At 44.2% G+C, this 21,724-nt stretch overlaps 1 protein-coding gene across 1 annotated transcript; it reads left to right on the top strand.

The window, feature by feature from the left end:
• Positions 1–4,226: 4,226 nt before the first annotated feature.
• stx10 (syntaxin 10) lies at positions 4,227–14,511 on the top strand. The gene is made up of 8 exons (XM_080837567.1): positions 4,227–4,270; positions 5,166–5,335; positions 6,181–6,275; positions 6,842–6,904; positions 7,109–7,210; positions 8,306–8,412; positions 11,329–11,423; positions 12,388–14,511. The coding sequence occupies exons 1-8, from the start codon at positions 4,236–4,238 to the stop codon at positions 12,462–12,464; spliced, it is 744 nt and encodes a 247-aa protein (XP_080693693.1). The 5' UTR covers positions 4,227–4,235; the 3' UTR covers positions 12,465–14,511.
• Positions 14,512–21,724: the final 7,213 nt, after the last annotated feature.

The raw sequence follows: 21,724 nt of genomic DNA, 5'->3' as shown, positions 1-21,724 counted from the left end.
CGAATGCATTTACTCTATATGTTCAACAGATACTGACATACAAATAAAGTAGGTTACTCTTGCCCATCTCTAGCTATTTATCTGTCGAATAGAAGCCATTTACCCATTTCAGAAGACTTTATTTAATTTTGTAACAATCAATGGATATGGTCAATATTTGACAGAATTAGACACTCTCTTCTCTCTCTGTCATTCTTCCTCTGGCTCTGCCTGCCTAGCCTACTCTAGGTCTCTAAAGGCCAGGCCAGACTAAGCGGATTTTCATACTTTCCGGAAAGTAACTTGACAAACTGGCCTCCCGGCCAGATAAATCTGCCATTTGGAGCGTTACTTTCCGTCAAGGTTAGAATCCCCTCTCCAGAGTGGGAAGGTTGCAATCTACCCTGCTATCAGGGCCTGTCTGGCCGCAAATCGGGTTTGAATCCGCGAATCTGATGACGTAATTATCCCACGTGAACGCTGGAAGCTGTCAAGTAGTCACGTACATCTTCCCAATCGCAATAAAAACAAAAAAATGTAAGTCTTCTGTTCTGTTTATGGCTGGCAAACAACGATCTAAGAAGGGCACGTTTTATTCACTGAGTTACCAAAGCAGTCTTCTTTATGGGGACTAATTTACACTGCACTGAATTACACAACTAATATTACTAGATACATATAATAGTGGACATTACACTAGGCAACATGGATCTCATTCATATCTCATCCAGTCGAAATCTTAGCAGGATTGAACACATCTTTATTACAGCGTATCAACATAAGAACAGAACATAGCTAAATCTCCGCTTAGCGTGCTAATCACTACTAATAGCACTAGAAGGTAGCCCAAAATGTGGTATTTAATACACACGATCTATCACAGTAGCAACTTCATGAAAACCCTTACTTTCATTAGGTATGCACATAATGCATCACATACAGGTCGAACAATGATGATTTAAGCATAGGAAATGTATAAGGCACAGTATGGTCAACTACTTGGAGACAAACTGAACTGTCACCAACTTAAGGCGGCTGCATGCTACAGCGTTGGGGGTTAACGGTTGCGCAAAATTTAGGGCCGAATTATGCTCTGTTTTAGACGTAACGCGTAAGCACGTAATTTACACAAGGAACTTGTTTTAGACAAGTTTTGATTTAAGGTTCGTTTTAGACGCAGAGCCGTGTTGCAAGGCTTGTGAGCCGTGTTGCAAAGCAAAGTGACGCCAGAACTGTAGATTTATTTTGAGTTAAGTAAGCCTATTTATTGCATCAGGACAAAGGAAAAAACTTACCGGAGCATGAAAGTGTAGTGGGCGAAAGGCTTGATGTTATGAATACATGTGTTACACAAAATACAAATGTTGGCAATTCAGTACCAGTGGCGAAAAAGACAGCACATGACGCAAAAGTTCGTTTATTGACATCTTTTAATGACTGCGACAGGCTTTAAAACGATGTGTTTATGAGTTACATTATTCAAAGATGAGGTGGTAAACGGCTAGAGAATCTCATCATGTTGTCACTTGCTTGTAACTACAATGGTGCTGGCCACAAGGTAACGGCAGGATACTGTTAACTTTTGTATATGAGCAGACCGGGTTCATTCTATCAAACTCGCTGGTGTAATTGATGGATTCACGTCAATATGAACTCAATGAAAGATATCACCATGACTCACAAGTGGCGGAAAATGAATATGAAAGTACCTATTTGTTCGTGAACATTCTCTCAAAACAATCGCGGGTGAGGGTGGGATATTCGCGGTAATTTGAGCGTCCTGTAAGTGTTTAAAGAGGATTTGTAAAGGAGTTCATGTCTTCGGACCTCTTCTGTTATGTTTGTTCCTAATCCATAAGAAACGGCTTGTGAGACGATCTGCAGGGTATTCATGATTTTAAAAAATGTCTGGGTCTAAAAAAGACTGTATGCTATTAACCCGGAAACGTGAGACTCTGTGAAAGGCTGTGGTAGCCGGCCAATCACAGCCTTTGCGAGCTGTGTAGGGCCGTAGTGTTTTAGTCGCATAGTCAGGAATTTTGGGCGACGCACTTAAGCACGTAAGGGGGGATATTTTACCGCGCAAGGGGGGGTTATGTATCTTACGTGCTTACGCGTTACGTCTAAAACAGAGCATAATTCGGCCTTTACTCGGTGCAGTTCATGCTCCCAAAGGTTGCGCGTGTTGTCATAAGCCTGCCATTTGCCTGGCAGATACAAAGCTGTTTCCCTAACAGAAAGTCTGAAGCTTGAAGTTCTTTTCAAACCTTTGCTTGGGTAGCACTGTTAAACTGAGCAGACATGCATACTACATTTGAGTAATCTCATCACGTAACATTCGTTTTCTAAAAACAATCACATAGTATTGCATGTTTAACAGTGGTAGAAAATACGTTAGCTTAATGCTAACGTATATGGAAAATCCTATAGACACCGCGCTAGGTATTAGCATCAAGTAATTCACGTTAATGTTTTTGTATGAGCCTGACATTTGCTCTGCAGATAGATAACAGGTTCCCTAACAGAAAGTCTGAAGCTTGAAGTTCTTTTCAAACCTTTACTTGGGAAGCACTGTAAAACTGAGTAGACATGCAGAATATTTTAGTAACCTCATCTCGTATCATTCGTTGATAGAATGCAGGCTGCGAGGCTCGCGTAAGGGCTTACGTAAAAAATGACGCAAGTCTAGAAAAAGGGGCCGACGCACGCAAGACGTAAGAAGTCGCGCAAGGGTCGCGCAAGGGGCTTGCGCGGCCTCTTGCGCTTGCGCTTACGCTTACGTAAGGAAGCATGAATCAGCCTTTAACTAGTTGTAACTTGTCGTCTTCTTCTACGAGTCTTCGTCTCCATTTCCGGTAGCACCCTTCACAGCGCCAGCAACAGGCCTTGCATATGTACTACAGCATATTCACCAGTTTCAATGGGTGTGTGTGGCCGTAGAACAGCGCAGCACAGCTTTGTCTGGCAGCGATTGACTAACCCCGACTACGTTCCGGAAAGTATGAAAATCCGCTTAGTCTGGCCTTGGCCTAAGTCTTGGAGCAGGACCATACCTGTCAAGTCTCGATTTACCCGTGAGAACGTGTCACTGAATAGGGATCTTACTAAATCACATGGAATTTCACTCCCACTTGACACTGGTGAGGGCACTTCATAACTGAGATGCTGCATCAGGCTGCAACAAGGAATAACAGTAGACTAGATGTGAAATGATTTGTACGATTTAACGATGAATTTAAGTGTTAAATTGAGCTGTATTGAGCCTTTTTTCGGAGCAGTCTAACACTGGCAGTGTATACAAAATTCATATGAGCTGGTTTATAATTTGCAAAAATTTGAAAAACTGCAAACGTGTACATTAGCTGATCTACTTATAGTGTAGGACTCCTCGTCGCTTGGCATTTTCAAAGTTTAATGTTGAACTCGTCCTAGAGCTGTGTTGAAAAAAAAACGATTTTCCGATTTGTAATCGATTCGCATATTAATGACCGATTATCGATTCGTATGTCCAAAGATCGATTTTTTTTAAGTAAAAAAAATAAAAAAATAAATAAAATAAAAAAAAAGTTTTAAAATAAAAATGCTTTTGGTAGCAACCGCTTTTGGGTGAATTCTTAATTATTTTCAAGCATAATAATAATGCACTGGTCAGTGTCCCAGTAGGAATCCACTGTTGCAGATATAGTCACCTCAATGATGTCATTTATTGTCCTGAATTATCTTTCTTGAAGGTAGATTGACCCTTAACCTTTTCATCAGTCTTCCAGCCATCAGTAACTACCAATACTTGTAAGATTTGCTGTTTAATATTGATATAATACTAGTTTTAATATGTTGCTTATCTACAGAGTCATGAAGTGAAGGAAACGGTTCAAATACATTTTTCATTTTTAATAACATTAACCCCCGGATCGGATCGAATCGGAAATCAGATCGAAATCGGATAGAATCGGATGGAATCTGAGAAAATCGGGAAAAAAATCGATCCTGAAACTTAAAAATCGGAATTGAAGTGGAATTGTTTGTATAAACCCGAGTTATTCACGTCGTTCTTTCCACTATGTTGTGTGGCTGCTATATTTTGCTCTTTTTTGTTCATTTATTTCATGAAGTTGCTTGAAAATACAATGTTGCCATGTGATAAAAGGAAAGCGCGTTGCCTGGTCACGTGACTGGTGACCACGCGTACTACGCATGCACGCACTGTATGGGCAGGCTCAGCCTCTGCTATCAGTTCCTGTCAGGAAAGAGGCAACATGTCGATGGAGGACCCGTTCTTCGTAGTGAAAGGGTGAGCAGATACAGTATTTCCGCGGAATGACACAAAAAGTTATTTATCTCGACCCAGTCACAACTGAATGTCTTATCATCTGGGTACATTTTCATCGGGCATTTAGCATCGGCAGCGTTTCGCTTGCTCTGTCAGGTAAAAGTAACATTAGCATGTTAGCTTACATAGCTAAAGCTATTCTGGGTAGTCTTGCTGATCAACGTTACCCATTACCTTACTGTATTTTGTGCAATTGCAGTGTCTTAACGGCACAGCTAGTTAATTGCATGTTGTCTAGAGGATATATTAGGAATCTTTGACTACATTTGGTCGCTTTTCTAGTCGTGTGAGACTCCACGGAGTACATAGTTGAGGTAGCTTTTTAGTTGATCACAGTTGCGCCCCTCGGGACGTTAACACATTGCTGTGATGTAGCAGACGAGTGTGAAGTGTACACAGACATTGCTTGGCGTTGTTTGGGTCGTGTTTGGGTTGATACTACACCACATGCCATCCACTTCCCCAGAACCGCCCACGACCTTGGATTTCTGGAAGTGCACCCTTGGGTGCCGACTGAGCTGTGCTTTGTTTTTAAAGTTAGCTTGAGCTGTATACTTGATACGTTGACACATTGATTTGACTCATTCGATACATTTTGTAACAAAGATTTATTACTTCTACCGTCGCGCTGGCAGTTTGTGCATATGTGTTGATTGCATATAATCAGTGCTTACTTGAAGTGTCTTTAGCTTTCTGACAAATATACACAGGTGGATGCATTTTCAATTTTAAAGTTGACACTTCATTTGTAATTTGTAACGAAGGCTTACTGCTGAGTGAGTGAGTGTGCATGTATGTATATATATTTATATATGGTGTTTGCGTGACTTGTGTGTGTACGTGTGCTCGTCCTCAGGGAGGTGCAGAAGGCCCTGTCCCGGGCGCGGGGCCTGTTTGAGCGCTGGGAGGAGCTGCTGCAGGAAGGCACCCCCGTCAGCAGAGATGAGCTGGACTGGAGCACCAACGAGCTGCGCAACTGCCTGCGCGCCATCGACTGGGATCTGGAGGACCTGCACGAGACCATCAGTATCCAAAGCCAAGGATAGATAGATAGATATAGAGAGAGTAAGAGAGAGAGAGAGAGAGAGAATGCACATCTGTAAAAGAGGGTCACTGTGTAAAGCGTTGAAATGAGGAAATGTGTGTGTGTGTGTGTGTGTGTGTGTGTGTGTGTGTGTGTGTGTGTGCATATGCTCTGTAATGGTATGTCTAAAAGAAGATTTGTCAGTGAAGGAATACATTGTGAGCATTAATACGATGTCTTTGTGAGGATTTGTGAGAAAATAGTGGTTTTAGAATAAGAAAGGAAAGGGTAGGTGTGCGATAAGAACGCCAAGGCCACATGTCCATTCAGTTTCTTTATATAGTAGCGTCTGTGTGGGTTGTGATGACGATGTTATGGTTAAAAGAAGGAGAGGGAAGCCAGGAATCAGGAAAAAATCTTTTGAGTTGGGTCTGAATAACTACTAGTCAGAAAAACACGTTTTGCTTTAAGCTGAATCACCGTAGCACCGTGTTCAGGAATCAGGCACTCATCGACGTCTTGGATCGCAATGAAGCTATGTAAATTATTTATTTAAACAAAAATATTGGCTAGTATCACGTCTGTTTCGATACAACTCTGTCAAAGTGACGGCAGCTCCAGAGTGTGAAGGTCTTTTCTGTTCAAGCACTGTAAAGGATATGATTGATTTGGGAAAGCACAAATTATTGATTGATTTTGGGAAAGAACAGATAATTGGTCAGTGATAGGATATGAGGATCAACAGGAAGCGATTACAGAGGGAAACTGTATGCGGCTGAGAATTTGACATGGAATGTTTACAGCAAAACATTGTCCTTCTGGTCCATTACCTTGACCACTGCCCCAGGCATCGTCGAGACAAACCCCGGAAAGTTCCGTTTGGGAGAGAATGAGCTGCAGGAGAGGAGGGCATTTGTGGAGAGAACCCGGCAGTCAGTTCAGGTAAGGAACCACAAAAGTAAACCAGAACTAGGTGCCCGCTAGCTCACCCTAAAGAAAGATATCATGCACTTAGAGATGTCACTCACAAACCAGAGGTTCCTGAGGGAGATTGTTGACTTATTCAGTGCTGCTCTGAAGTGGCTGTTTTTGCAAGGCTACACCCCTGGCCCCCTTATCGGGACCATTGTCCCCATTCAGGTCAACCTCAAGGCTTCCTGTCCGTTGCTTTCCGTTGCTTTTTTAGTCTGTGACATGCTGTAGTGTCTTTTGAAAGTTGAAAGACAACACAGCCTACCAAGTTGTCTGCTTTAATAAATAAATATGGAGACCCATTGCATAAAACACACGTGTGTGAGTGTCACTGAATTCACCTCTGTGAAAATTGAGCCCGATTCATACTCCAGGTGAATGTAGATGTCTGGTTCTCCATTGCAAAAATATTGGTATTTAGTAAAGCATTAGCCTCAATGATTTTGAGACCACAGCAGTGTGTTGTTGTTTATGTGTTGTTGTTTATCTGCTTTATGTAATACTGTTTGTTTGTTTGTGTGTGTGTGTGTTTGCAGGACATGAAGGAGCAGCTCTCCAGCCCCTCAGCTGTGGCCCAAGCAGAAAAAAAGAACAGAGAGGTCAGAGTTCACATGTACACACTCTTTCAATCAGACACACACACACCCACACCCACACCCCCACACACACCCCCACACCCACACCCCCACACCCACACCCCCACACACACACACACACACACACACACACACACACACACACACACACACACACACACACACTTGTCCATGTTGCTTACGGTTGTGTCCCTCACCCTACCCAAGGCTCTGATGGCAGCCCCTTCTCAGGACCGCTTTGCTGGCCTGGAGCCACATTTGGTGTCGGCCAACTCCCGCTACATCCAGGAGCAGCAGGAGCAGCAGCAGGTACTTTTGCACACACACACACACACACACACACACACACACACCCCATACCAGGGATGGACCCACAATCCACTTCCACAATCTGCCACTCGTATTTATAACCAGCCACGATTTTGTTATTGCACTTTTGTGTGTATGCAGTTTAGTGTGTAACTGACTTTTCCATAGCATTTGTCTTGCTTAAAAAAAAAAAAACATAGAGGATATGCCAATGTTTACTCACCACCCATGTTTAGTTTTTTCTCCCTCACCACCCACACTTCAAATGCACAGAAACAGAACTTTAACACTCTTTTAACATCAAACTTGAACAAACTCAGAACTTGTACAATCACACACACACACACACACTCACTGTCCCTCCCTCGCTTCAAAATCCCTCATTATGTAATTCCCCACTGTCAGCTCTTCTCCTTTTGGTTGAACTTTTGGTTCATGAAATTGAGTTGTCTCCTCTTGCGTAGGCCTACTGACATCAGCCGCTGTCTTTACACCCTCTATGTAAAGCCAGATTGTTGGTAAAATAGATTAGGCTACTCAACTTTGTAAATGAATGAACTATTGACTGAAAAGGAAGCGCTCCCCGGCTTTGAATTTCACGTTCACCCAAATTGGCGTTCAGTGGCCTGACCCTTACTCTGATTAGCCGAGAGGCAGGAGGAGACATGTCTTACCTTTACCTGACAGCTTGTAAGTTACAACGCTATTTAGGTAGGCGGCCTGATGATCCGAGTTGACTTTTTCACAGAACGATTGAATCGTGTTAATTATTGTTTTTTAAATGCCCCCTTTGTTAACCCACCACCGTTGTAGGTGTAGGTTGATCAAATTCACCCTCAATGCATTTGGCGCGTAACGGGTTCTAATTTCCATCACACACACGCACACACACACAAACAATCACACATATACATATCAACCATACACACATTGGAGGTAAAAGTCTCAAATCCCCATTTGCAATTTACTGAAAAAATTATAAGACAATGATTTTGTTATAATTATACTGGTGTTTGAGATGCAAATGGTGATGGTCTTCCCCACCCCCTTCTCTCTCTCTCCCTCTCTCTCTCTCTCCCCCCTCTCCCCTACCAGTTGATCATGCAGGATCAGGACGCTGAGCTGGAGCTGGTGACGGGGAGCATCCGCGTGCTGAAGGACATGTCCGGACGCATCGGGGACGAGTTGGACGATCAGACTGTGTGAGTGAAACACTCACCCCTCCACACACCACAGAGGGGCAAGGCTCACTACCGCTCCAGGGGACCATATGGATCAGATTTCAGCCTGCTGAATGCACACACTGGGCTGTTCACACAATATGTTTTCAATAAGAAAGACCACAGTTTTTCTGTCAAAAACTCACTTCACATTGGCTGCTATGCCTGATGATATACACTGATCAGCCACATTATAACCACTGAAGTGCATAACATGAACTATCTTGCTGCAATGGCACCTGCCAATGGGTGAGATGTATTAGGCAGCAAGTGAACCGTCAGTTCTTGTAGTTGATGTATTAGAAGCGGGAAAAATGGCCAAGCTTAAGGATCTGATCGCCTTTCACAAGGGCCAAAATTGAGATGGCTACACAACTGGGATATTCCTGGTATGCAGTGATTAGTACCTGCCAAAAGTGGTCCAAGGAAGACCATCATTGACCTGGCGTTGGGGTCATGAGTACTCGTGGAGTGAAGGCTTGCCCGTCAGGACCGACCCCACGGAAGAGCTACTGCAGCACAGGAAAGGTGTCCAAACACACAGTGCATCACAGCTTGCTGCGTATGGAGCTGCTGGCCGCAGACTGGTCAGAGTGCCCATGCTTGACCCCTGTCCACCATCATGGTTTACCTGGGGAGAGATGGCAGCCGAATGCACTAGGGGAAGTCTGGCTCAGGCAGTGTGATGCTCTGGGCAATGTCCTGCTGGGAAGGCTTGGGTCATGGGGGATTTATGTGGATGTGACTTTGACACGTACCACTTCAGTTTGAGGAACGTGACAAAAGAGTGCAAGGTGTTGACCTGGCCTCCACATTCCTAAGAATTCTGTCCGATCGAGCGTCTGTGGAATGTGCCGGAAAAACAAGTCCAACCTAGGGAGGGCCCCACCTCGCCGCCCACAGGCCTTAATGGATCTGCTGCTAACGTCTGGGTGCTGGATACCACAGGGCACCTTCAGAGGTTATGTGGAGTCCACGCTTCAGAGCCTCAATGGGTCAGAGCTGTTGTGGTGGCAGAATGGGGGACATACCCAACATTAGGCAGGTGGTTTTAATGTTGGTGGCAGAGGCGTGTATATCGCAATGTGGAAACTTTAATGCAGATTTTCGAGTAAAAAGATCATTTCTGATACACAGACACAAAATGTTTTATTCCCCCCCTGGGGAATTCAATAGGGTATGCCAGCAACAGCTATGTTTGGGGGGCTTTCCATAAGTAATTTGAGACGCGCTCCAGATGCCGCTCTGAGGAGCAAAGTCAGATCTCCTTTTGTTACCATGAAACAAAACGTTTCACGAGTGTGATTATCAATGCTGCTGGCAGGGATAGTAAGCAGCCAGAAGTCTATTGGTGAACTTAATGTCTCATGTTTACTGTTTAAGCGCTGACACAGGCTAGATAATGAGGAACTGTTTAGTGTGGGAGGAATGAGCAAGCGCTTGGTCATGGTACTCTATGGTGTGCTGAATGAACAAGCGCTTGGTCATGGTACTCTATGGTGTGCTGAATGAACAAGCGCTTGGTCATGGTACTCTATGGTGTGCTGAATGAACAATCGCTTGGTCATAGTACTCTATGGTGTGCTGAGTTAGCAAGCGCTTGGTCATGGTACTCAATGGTGTGCTGAATGAACAAGCACTGGTCATGGTCTTCTATGGTGTGCTGAGTAAGCAGACATGCAGAAACATGTCCTCATGTGCTGCATTGATGTCATTTCTCCCATTGTCTCTGAGTATTTTCTGTGTTTGGTGTAAAAAGCATTTCTAAGATCGATATTCAAAAGATATTTTAAGACGACGCTCTGTGGTTACATAAAATACTTAGTGAACACAGTGCCTAGGCATTCTGCATAAATAAGTAAGGGGAGCCAGAGTAAGGAGACTATTAGACAAGCACTTTAGTTTCCAAGCACGTTAGAGGGAGACATGTTGAGGCATGTCATGCGGCAACTTGAGTGACAGAATCCACTGCAGTAAGGCTCTCTGTCATCTGTGATCCAGCTGCACTGATTCTACGCATGCAGAGTGAAACAATGCAATCTGATTCCTGTAGGCTTGGTGTTAAAGCTAGCTGAAACTGACCTTGAGAGAATGCAGTATGACTATAAGCAGAGCTACCTCTGATGTAGAGAGGGAACACAAGCGTGTGGCAGATAATTAATCTGTCCCTTAGTTATGTATTAAGGTAAACATAAGAACGGCTTTCTCGGCGCAACAAATATGTTGTCAAAACACAATGGTTGCCATGCCAGCTAACCTTTATCTGCTGTGCAGTTTCTGTCTCCAAGCAAGCCTGTTGGTTGCTAGGTAGGGAGCTTGTTAATTTTAAGACAGAAATTCCGTAATGCTTCTTTGAAAATAGAACTAGTAGCATTGATCTAAAAACAACAGTGTGTGGGATATTTGAACAGACAGGGGATTTTGTGAACTTGACAGTGAAGCTGTAACGTGGAAGAAAGGGTTACCTATTGTGTTTTTTGACACACAAAAAAAACCTGAAAAACGAATCATCATGTCATAGGGCATTAGCAGCAGTCCAGGGGAGTTTAACTGTGGTGGCACTGGTGTCTGAAGGCTCATTGCTGGAGTAAAGATGTGGTGGCACTGGTGTATTATGGCTCAGGGCTAGACTAAAGCTGTGGTGGCACTGGTGTCCTATGGCTCATTGCTGGAGTAAAGATGTGGTGGCACTGGTGTCTTATGGCTTTATTATTAATAATATATAATATAATAATAATTGCTGGAGTTGGGCTCTTTGGTTTCAACTCTGAAGAAGATATCACATCACACATTTTCTCATTCACACTTTGTCTTTCTCTTCCTCTCTTACTCCCTCGCTACTGCTGGTCTTTCTCTCTGTGTGCGTGCGTGCCTGTGTGTATGCGTGCTCACTCACAGAATGTTAGGTGAGTTCAGTGAGGAGATGGACCAGACAGGCTCAAGGATGGACTCGGTGCTGAAGAAAATGGAGAAGGTGTCTCACATGACCAGTAGTAAGTTTGTGTTGCTAATCCCCCCCCCCACACACACAACTCACACACACCACCACCACACAGTCACAGACACAGACACAGACACAGACACAGACACAGACAGACCCACCAACACCACACACACACACACCACAAACACACACACACCACACACACCACCACCACCATCACACACACACACAGACACACTCTCTCAAACAGCATGCCCTTTCTTCTGATGCCTTCGCTGGATTGTATGTGGACATTTTAAAGTTTAGGTGATCTGCAGTCAATAAACAAACGTTGAAGCCAGTCAATTTCGAAGTCCTGTTTGTTGCATTGCTCTGATGAATTGAGTGCTGTTTAAGAGGACTTAAGCGTTCCTTTTAGTTTTAAGTCGATGATCCTGGGACCATTAAATCCTTTAGACTGATTGCAGTTAAGTAAACATCGACACAGTCCACACGATCAAATCCTTAAATCAAATAGTTCCGCAATTTATTTCTCCCTTTCAGGCTAAATGATGAGTCTCTAAAACTTGCTTGTAGTTGAAATTGTAATCATCTTATCACTGAAGATCATCTGGCTTGAGCATGTGATTGAGCACCCAGTGATTCAGGACATTGGACAAGCTGTAGTAGAGTAGCATTTGAACGCTCTGTTTTGAATGCATATCAGCATTATGTCTGATATCCTATCAGCCTCCCTTTGTGCTTCAGTTTTCAGTTATAAAGTTTATTTTTTTTTATTTTGCATGATTAGGGCTAGCAGTAATGATGAATACTCAGGCTCAGACCCTGACAGACCACAAACCAGATATAAAAGTCATTTTTCTTTGTTTGTTATCATCATCATGATCTCTGTAAGAATGATGATTATTATTATTATTATTTATTTATTTATTGAATTACCCAGGGTTTTATGGGTTGTTGTGTCTCCTCTCTGTGTTTGATGGGGTGTTGCCTCTCCTCTCCGTCTGGTGCAGGTCGACGGCAGTGGTGTGCCATCGGTGTCCTCATCACCATCATCCTGGTGGTTCTCATCCTCTTATTCGCCCTATGAGCGCTGGGCTCCGTCGCGGCCACATCAGCCTTTTCCTGCCCACATCCCGAGGACAACAGGAGCATCAGGAGCATGAAGATGAAGATGAAGAGTGAGGTGAGGGAGGGAAGGAAGGGGGAGCACTCTCTCTCTCACCCTTTTTTACCCCCTCTGTCTGAACCTCCAGCACAGAAAGGGAGAGAAAGAGAGAGAGAGAGAGAGAGAGAGAGAGAGAGAGAGAGAGAGGTGTGTGCAGAGCACAAGCTTTATTTTTCTTTCTTTTTTCCTGCCTCCCTCCCTCCCTCCTTCCCCTCCTCCTCTCTCTCTCTTTTTCTCTGTGTTTTTGATGTTTCGGGAGTAACTGCTGAATGCCGCCTGTAAAGGATTCCCCAAGAATGAGCAACAGCTGGACTTGAACAAATTCACGGTTACTGTCCTTCATTTTGTATCCAGGTCAAAAAAAAAAAAGTGTTTTTAAAGTGTGGTACCTGTGCGGAAAGGGGTGCTGAGAGTCAATGTTGCCTTAAGATATTTTAAATGTGCACCGTCACTTAGAGTGCGTCAAGATCAAGCGAAAAGTACAAAATCTGGAACACTTCACTCCATGATTGTATCACTGACATGAAGAATGTGGTCGTGGGCTTGTGGCCTTCCTGTCCTCCACATATAGCATGTGCTTCTAATGTCTGCTGTCTGTACCCTGAGGCCATCCAGCCTCATGTGGAACACAATGGGCTGTTAGCACCCCCTAGTGGTTTCCTCTGGCATATAAGTTGAAAACCAAGTCAAACCGTCCCCATGCCATCATGGGAACTACGTGTTGTTGAGACCTCTCACTGCCTCTTAAGAGGAAGAGAGGTAATTTGTTTTTTTGATTCGTTTTTTTAGAAGGCCTTCACCTCAGGTACGGTTTTGTGTTTGAGTTAGCATTGCAAGGGTAAGTAGTGGGAAGGCTGGTCAGCAGTCGAAGCTCATTTTATCACGTTCCATGCAGGCTATCCCGCAAGGAGCGTCGTCGTCATCATCATCATCGTAGGCCAAAGTTTTCTGTCAGCGCTTCCTGCCTCTTCATTCAGACCCCATTTGTGTTTTTGCTAGTCAGACCATGCCTTAACAAAGATGCCCCTGGCCGATGACCCCGGAAAATCAGTGTTGTATGTCTTTTTAGAAAAGCTCTAGATCTCACTCCTTGCCAAATGATTTCAATAATATAAATTGCTTTTTTTTTTTTTTAAGTGGGGCCGCAAACGGTTTTATATAACATTTCAGGTGTGTGTGTCACAACATGCCTTGTTATTTTGTGTCGGCCTCAAAGAGCCCCACTACAAAAAACATTTATTTTTAATATAACCTACTGTTTTGTATGACCATGCCATGACAGGTCCCTCCTACCAAGCTGCCGATACATCAGAAGATAACGCCATACATTAAGCAGGGCACGATTAAATGCCTGCTCGCTTCAAGCGTGTGCTCTGCTCGCCTGGTTTTTGACTGCGTTTGTGCAGTCCCTCGTCCACAGAGAGCCTTCATGCCTGGCCTGTGCTGACCATTCTGTCACCTGACATATTTCATCCCCCCCCTCGCCCTGGAATGTAGGGCTGAGGTACGATCCAAAAATTTGAAACTCAACGATGAATTTGTACCTCGATCCAGCCTACCCGGAGATTTGTCCTTCAGCCCAGAGGCACGGTATATGCAAAATCAGTTTCCTCATCTTTAAGAATCTTTCCAACTGCCAAACTGTATATTCGGCTTGCTAGTGGAGGTAAGCTTCCGTTATTGCCAGCATGCACTACTTAAACGACAGCTGCTCAGATTAAAGGAGTGATTAACGGGAGGCGTTTAATTGCCTTCTTTCACTGTTTGGTACAATTACTATTGCTTCTGTTGATGCTACTTATGGCAAAACAACTTTTTTTTTATGCTCTGCTGCCTCCCTAGTTAATGATCCATTTCAAGATGTTTTTGAGATTATAAAGAGGAATTGTACAAAAATGTGCTATGTATCCTTTTGTACATTTAAAAGACTGTAATATTTGAAAAGTGTTGTTGTTTGTCGTGAAACCAAGTGGACTTGTCATAATAAACAAACACATGGCTTTTATTTGCTTTCTGGTGATCATTGCTTTCCCGTTTGTATCTTTCTGCCGTTGGGGTGGTCTGTGGCAGTGTGTTTGAGATGACTGTGGAAATGTTACAATTGGATGCTTTTTGAGGTATGGTTTTATAGGCAACTAGGTTTGGTACCACCCTCAAATTAATTTTGATGGCATATGGTCATGTGAAGGACAGATAAATACCTGTGTCTTTCCCACTAGCCATTTAGGATATGCCCTATGTAGGTCTGTGTATCGGGCTGGAACACGCTGCAAAAAATGTATAAAAGCTTTCACAGCAAGACATAAGTCAGTGTGTTGGCAAGCTTCTATCAGTGCCAACTGGGCTGTTGGTGTTGTTTTGGAAGGTCTTTGCATGTGTTTTAGGTAGTAAGCTTGCTACTTTTGGAACAGAACTACTTATTGCTGCTTTAAAGGCATTTGATGAAGAGGTACAAAATAAAGTCATCAGTAAGCAGGTGAGAGAAACTGCTCATTACATGAAATGTAGAATTAACTGTTTATGAACCTGAGTGAGCCATACGATGGATGAATTTGCAGGATTTTGATTGGAGATGAAATTGAATGAAAAACTGTAATGGTTGAAATCATTCACTGCAGTGTACAGAGAGGAACTTAACAGGAGAGGATGTTATTTGTTACAAACCTTTTATTAAGATATTCAGATTTTTTTCATTTTCCCCCACTTTTTTTTTTACAGTAGTTAATGTGCAATTATCATTTTTATTATTGGGTCACAGTAAGGAATTCACAAAGTTATTGGCACTTGGAACACAGAATAAACACTGGCATGTACTTGGGGACAGGGGCACGTGGGCTAATGGCAGGAAGGGGAGGGGGGTTTTAGGGGTGGGTCTTTGACATCAGTAGACACTACTGCATTTGATTTTTCCCCAAAAAGTAAAAAGCGGTTTTGGGGGTAAGGTTTTGTTTTTGTTGTTTTTGTTTTTATTTTATACCTCATGCTTGTGAATGCACAACTAACAATCAAACTTCATTAGTGCTTCTATGTAAAATGTACAGTATATATATATATTTATATATATTTATAGTGTGGGGGAGAGAAAGACAGGTCTGAGAAGCCCAGACCACACCAGAGACATAGCTAAGCAAGAGAAGAAGCCATCTTCGTTGCTATAGCGACACAGTCCCTCTGCCCTAAATATTTGAGGTAACACTTCCCCCCCTCACTTTCACACTCGCACTGGCCCTCTCTTTCAGCCCCTCAGGTTTAAAACCTTTAAAACGGTAAACTTCAGATTGAGGGGGAGTCCGTGTCGATACGAATAGAAAGTAGAAAGAAAACTAGGAGGAAACTACGCTGTACAGCAGCACCACCAGGTTAGGAGGTTAAAGGTCGTTCTGAAGGCCCTTTTTTAACTGAACAGGAAGCGGGGAGCTTGTTGAGGACTGTCCAAGTGGCAGAGGGGTGGTGGGAGGTAGGTCCGTGCGCGCACACACACACACACAGCTGCGTGCATGTCGGGAGTGTTTCAGTGCCCTCAGGCCGATGTCTCTGGTGTGTGTCAGGAGGAGCCCGGAAGAAAAAAGCAGGATAACATGTCGTGTGACTGGATAGAAGTCTACAAGGTTGCCGTTAGCGATAACGCACGGGCCTGGAGCGCGTTAAGGGGAAGGGGAAGAGGGGGGCACGTACAAGGACCAACAGGCTGCAGTGCAGAGGGGGTTTAAGGAAGAAAGAGAGAGGGGGGATGAAGTAGGAGGAGGGATAGATGGATAACAGGCGGGTGTAGCCCAGAACAACGACAAGCACCCTTTTTTGTTGTTTTTTTTTTAAACATTTTTTAAAAGAAAGAAAAAAAAACACCAAACCAGGTTTATCATCTCTCCATCCAAACCTCAAGTCTTCCCCTTTAGTTAGTAATGATGTGAATCCCCTATCCTTGAGGAGGCTAACAACGCCCTTCCTCTGCACCCTCTTCAAAAAAACGATATTTCCACCCTGGGGTCCACACCACGTCCTGCGTCCACAATGGATGACAGGAAGAGTGGGATTCCACAACAAAGTTACAAAAAAAATTAGAAGAACACACAAAGAATCAATCATTGTATAAAAGAAAATTAGCAAAAACGATAAGAAAAGCACGTCAGTTTTCCCCCCCAATCCCATAATCCAATCCCACTTTCTGACACCATCTGCAAACACACACACACACAGCAGTTTTGGGAGAGATCAGACAGAAAGGTGCCAAGGTACTGGCCCACGGCTGTGGACACTCACCCGAAGGTGCTTATGTTTCTTTTTCAAAAACTCCCTCTCTCTCCCTCTGTGTGTGTGAGAGAGGAAAGGTGACATGGTTCTTTAGAAAAATTAAAACAAAACGTTTTTCTCAAGATACAGGAGCCTCAGCTCAATCAGAATTACAAAGTCTCATTCTTTTCAATAACATCTGTGCTTCCCCCAGTACCCTAAACCCCCACACACATCCATATAACACATCAGGTCACTCAATCATTTTGACATTAAAATGGTATTTAAAAAAAAAAAAAAAAACTAAAATTGCAATCTTTTAAAAATATTTTAATACAAAGTGTTGATTTGGGATATCAATATTAAATATTCTCTCCTATAATCTTTTCATTATTATTTTTAAATAGTGATGCCTTCAGCAGTCCAACTGCCCCAGGTCACTATGAAAAAAAAAAGCAGCAGTCTTAGACACTGGCCATACAATTGACATTAGAAAACCATTGGCATTTGGCAACCTCATTCAAACGAGGATCACTCACTGGTGTGGCGCCTATTTTTGGGCTAGGAATTTTGGTGTCAAAACAGAAACGAGAAAAAAACCCAAAAGATTAAAAATGTCATCAGGTGCTTGGGTTATCTCTGTGCTTTTCTACAGCATGGAGGTCCATCTTCCAGAAACCTTTCCCTGCCTCACTCAACTCAACTCCACTCAGACAGGTGGGCTAACATGCCCCCCAGACAAGGCAGAACGAAACCTGGCGGGGGATGCTGCCCTCTGCTGGGCTGATGTGGCACTTTAGCTACGTCCACACCACCCAGCTCTCACGGCCAAACCTTCATGCTCATTTCATACAGATTGCTGGCCAACACCCCCCTCTCCCCTCTCCTTTCTTATTGATTGAAATCCAATGACGCAAGCAGATCGTTTTTTCTTTTAAAAGCAATAAATACATTCCTATCAGACAGGGTGAGAGGGACACCCTGCAGTGCTTCATAATTACGCCTCCCTGTCTGCTTTTTTCCTTACAAACCCCCCCATCTTAAACAATTCCGTACGAATCTTCAAGCCTCTCTCCCAGCTTTGAAATGAATCCCTTCCAACTCTGGTCTGAATTTTTCAGTCATACTCCATGTGAAAATATGTGGTTCTCTTTTGCCTTTCTAGCAGGTGTATATTTTTGTATCGTTCCTCTATACTGTAACTTGGCAACGCTATCTTTCGGGTTAATGTGGAATTAGTAGCAAATCTCTTCACAAACGTAGCACTACTTTCACTATAATCTGTGTTGGAGAGAAAACAAGCAATAAGAATGGTTAAGTAAAAAAGAATGAAAGAAAAACGGAACTACTTAAGTCTGAAATTCTACAAAAGCTCCCCCTTGACGGTTTTCCTTTCTTTTTGGACCAAAAAATAAAAAATGGTGCTCCTGGCATCTTTTGTGCTCAGTGTTTGTGATTTCTCATTCCTTCTCTCATCCTTAACCTTTCTTTCCTTTTCATTATTTCAGTAGCATTCTCCACATGAGCCACACCGAGCTTCTTCAATCTATTATTTTCTCCAAATAAAACATTTGTAGATATATGTATATATATAAAAAAACGCTACAAAGAACAAAGTAAAATTAAAATGGATACACATACATCATATCAGAAAAAAAAAGATCTCCCTTCAGAGTTTCGACATTATCCACCCATCCCCGCTCGCAAAAACAATATAAAAGTTTGGCCAGCCCGTTCAGACACACAAACTCAACGGGCAAACAAGTACAAATATTTATCTTTTCTGACGAAGGCCAGGCAATGGTCCCCTCTGTTTCTCCTCTCTCCTCTCCCCCCCCCCCCCAACTGACTGCTAGTCAAGTGACAGTACTTTATGCTGCTACGCCTTGTCCATCTCAGGAGACAGTTCAAACAAACTCCCTGACCCCCGTTTCTCTCACTAGCTCCCTCTCTCCCTCCCTCCCCCCACACCCTGTTCTTAGACCTGTTTATATATTCTCCCTCAAGTCGATAACAGTACAGAAAAATAGGTCTGCTCGGAAACAAGACCATACAGTCTCATCACTATATATACAAACACACGTCAGAAGTCATCGCTCGCTGCTCTGTACATTCCTTAAGGGCCCGTCCGAGCCTACGGCATGACGACCATGTCGCCTCCTCTTACTTTTACTTTGTAGGGGAAAAAAAACAAGGTGCAGATAAAACACACACACACACACACACACACACACACACACACATACACATACACAATCAGGCGGAAGTCTCCCAGGGGGGTGGGGGGGGGGACGGTACCCCTCTCTCACACACACACACACACTAACACACACTTCAGCGGTCCCATCTGTTGTTTAGACAAGGGTACAGGAGCATGCACGCACACACACACACACATTTATATGCATGCCTTGACACGCAGGCATGCACATCCATAGCACACACATGAATGCATGCACGCACACATGCCAACTCATTTATGCTCACTGTCTCCACAGCATCCATTTTCTTTGTCTCCCTCCCTCTCTCACTCTCTCGCTCTCCCTCTTTCTCTCTCTTTCACACACACGCACAGGATAATGTAGGTCATATAACTACAAAATTTGAACACAAAGCAGCCAAATCAGATGAATACTTCAGCAGGATTCGATGGTGTGTTCAATGAGAAGCGTTTGGAACCATTATCAGGGCAGTGTCTCTCCGTCTTTGTGCAAGCTGTGAATGTGTATGGGAGCGTGTGTGTGTGTGTGTGTTTGTGTATACATGTATGGGAGTGTGTGCGTGTGTATATATGTGTGTGTGTGTGTAAACCTCTACCTCCTCACTAAAGATCCATTCCCTACCCCCTCCTCAGCTTGCAGTCTGAACTGTATGTCTCCCTCACTGAGTCAGACAAAAACAAACAGTACACTCTCATCCCTGCATCTCCACACACACCCACACACCCACACACACACACACACACACACACACACACACACACACACACCCACCCACCCACCCTCCCTCTCTGCACACAGCCTCACACCCATACCACCCACACAGTCTGAAAGACATGCGCATTCAGCACACAAAAGCCAGACACAAATGCACACATTCAGCTTACAGAGGCAGACCCAAACGCACACAGACACTCTGCTTATAGCGGACGCGCACACACACACACACACACACACACACACACACACACACACACACACACAAGTAGAAACACACTCCTACAGGCATGCGCATTCAGCACACCACATACAAGGACCACGCACACACACGCACACACATAAAGACGCACGCACACACACACACACACGCACACACATACATATACATACGCACACACAGTCTCCCGTGCTCTCTTCCTTTCCTGGCAAGCCTATCCGCATGAAAAGACACACATTAACACGCATGTGTCCGTAAATGGCAACCCACCCCTCCCTACTCTGGTTCTCCCCCCCAAAAAAACAGAAAAGAAAGCACTACACGGAAGAGGGAGCGAAAAAAAAACCACGGCACACAAAACCCAGAGCACACCAGCACGCATGCATTCACACCGACTCATCCAGGCGTTCCGTCCCCCCCTCCACCCACACACACACACACATACACACACACACACCCCTCCCCTCGACTCCTGCAGGACACTGGCCTGTGTCCCAGGCGCAACAAACTTCTCTCTCTTCCATTAAGGCGGCGTCGTATGCAACGCATTAGAAACAAATGTGCAAATTTACTTCTTTCTTTTCCTTTTCCCTCTCTCTCTTTCTCTTTCTCTCTGAAGCACTCATGTTGCTCTCTTAGAGCGAAGCTTAGAGTTCTGTGCAGGGTAGTGTCAAGATAGTACCACGCTGGGACCAGTTGATTGTTAAGGCCTGGTGTACCAAGGGGGTAAGGACCAACGCTCTGTGGTGGTACTGCTCCCTAAGGAAGGGTGTGGGGGGGGGGATTTGTGTCTGTGCATATACCCATATGCCCAGAGCAGGAATCTTGGACAAGTAACTTTTTATCCCCCACCAAAATCCCCCTCTATTCAATTCTGAAATCAGCTAATCCTTTTTTTGTTATTTTATTTTATTTAAGAAAGGTGAACAGTTTTATAAGCTGTGGCTTATAAGGACACTGACCAAAAGAGACTCAAAATCACGACTTGATGGAAGCATTTTTTCTTTTTTTTGCTTTCAGTTGAATTTGCGATTGGCTTCAGCAGTGCTTGTCTAAGGCTGCATGTGATCTCCGTAAGCACGGCCGTGCAGACGTTTCGCCGGACAATGTACCAAGTTCACCAACGATTCGTGTGTCTGCATGTTCAGTGTTCTACAGCCAGCGGGACCTGGCCTCATTCACATGGCAAAACTCACACCACCACCCTATGGTGGCCCAGGATGGACAAAAAAAACCACTGTGCATTGCCTCTAGTCTAGACTTAGGTCCACTTGCCGGGATAATGCCGCCAGTGCCACCACCGCCACCACCACCACCACCCAGATGATTCACCCCCTAGCCTGCACCGCACCACCACTGATTTCACATTGGCATCAGCGGCAGCCGCCAAACATGCTCTCAGCTCCACCTCAGTACTGCCGATGGGGGCTGTGGGCTATAGACGGAGCATATAACATCTAGCATAGAGACGGTGGGAAGAGAACAACAGACAGCAAGAGATCTAGAGATGAAAAAGAGAAAGAGAGAGAGAGAGAGAGAGAGAGAGAGTGAGAGAGGGAGGGTGAGAAAGAGAGTGAGTGTGTGAGAGAGAGAGAGTGAGAGAGGGAGCAGTGAAGAGGGAAGAAGGAGGGTGGATGGGTGGGTGGCTGCATCAGGCACATCCCAATGTGACGGATGAACAGGAGCAGTCAGGCGTGCAAAGGAGCACACAGAGGCAAGCGCCGTCTGGCAGCACGCGTGTGCTGCTGCTGCCTCACACTCACTCATACCCACACTCACACTCACGCACACTAAGT

This window comes from Sprattus sprattus, assembly GCF_963457725.1.
Source record: "Sprattus sprattus genome assembly, chromosome: 1".
NCBI classification, from domain to species: Eukaryota; Metazoa; Chordata; class Actinopteri; order Clupeiformes; family Clupeidae; genus Sprattus; species Sprattus sprattus.
Note: the sequence above shows the minus strand (reverse complement) of the source record. Positions and strands in the feature narration are given on the sequence as shown.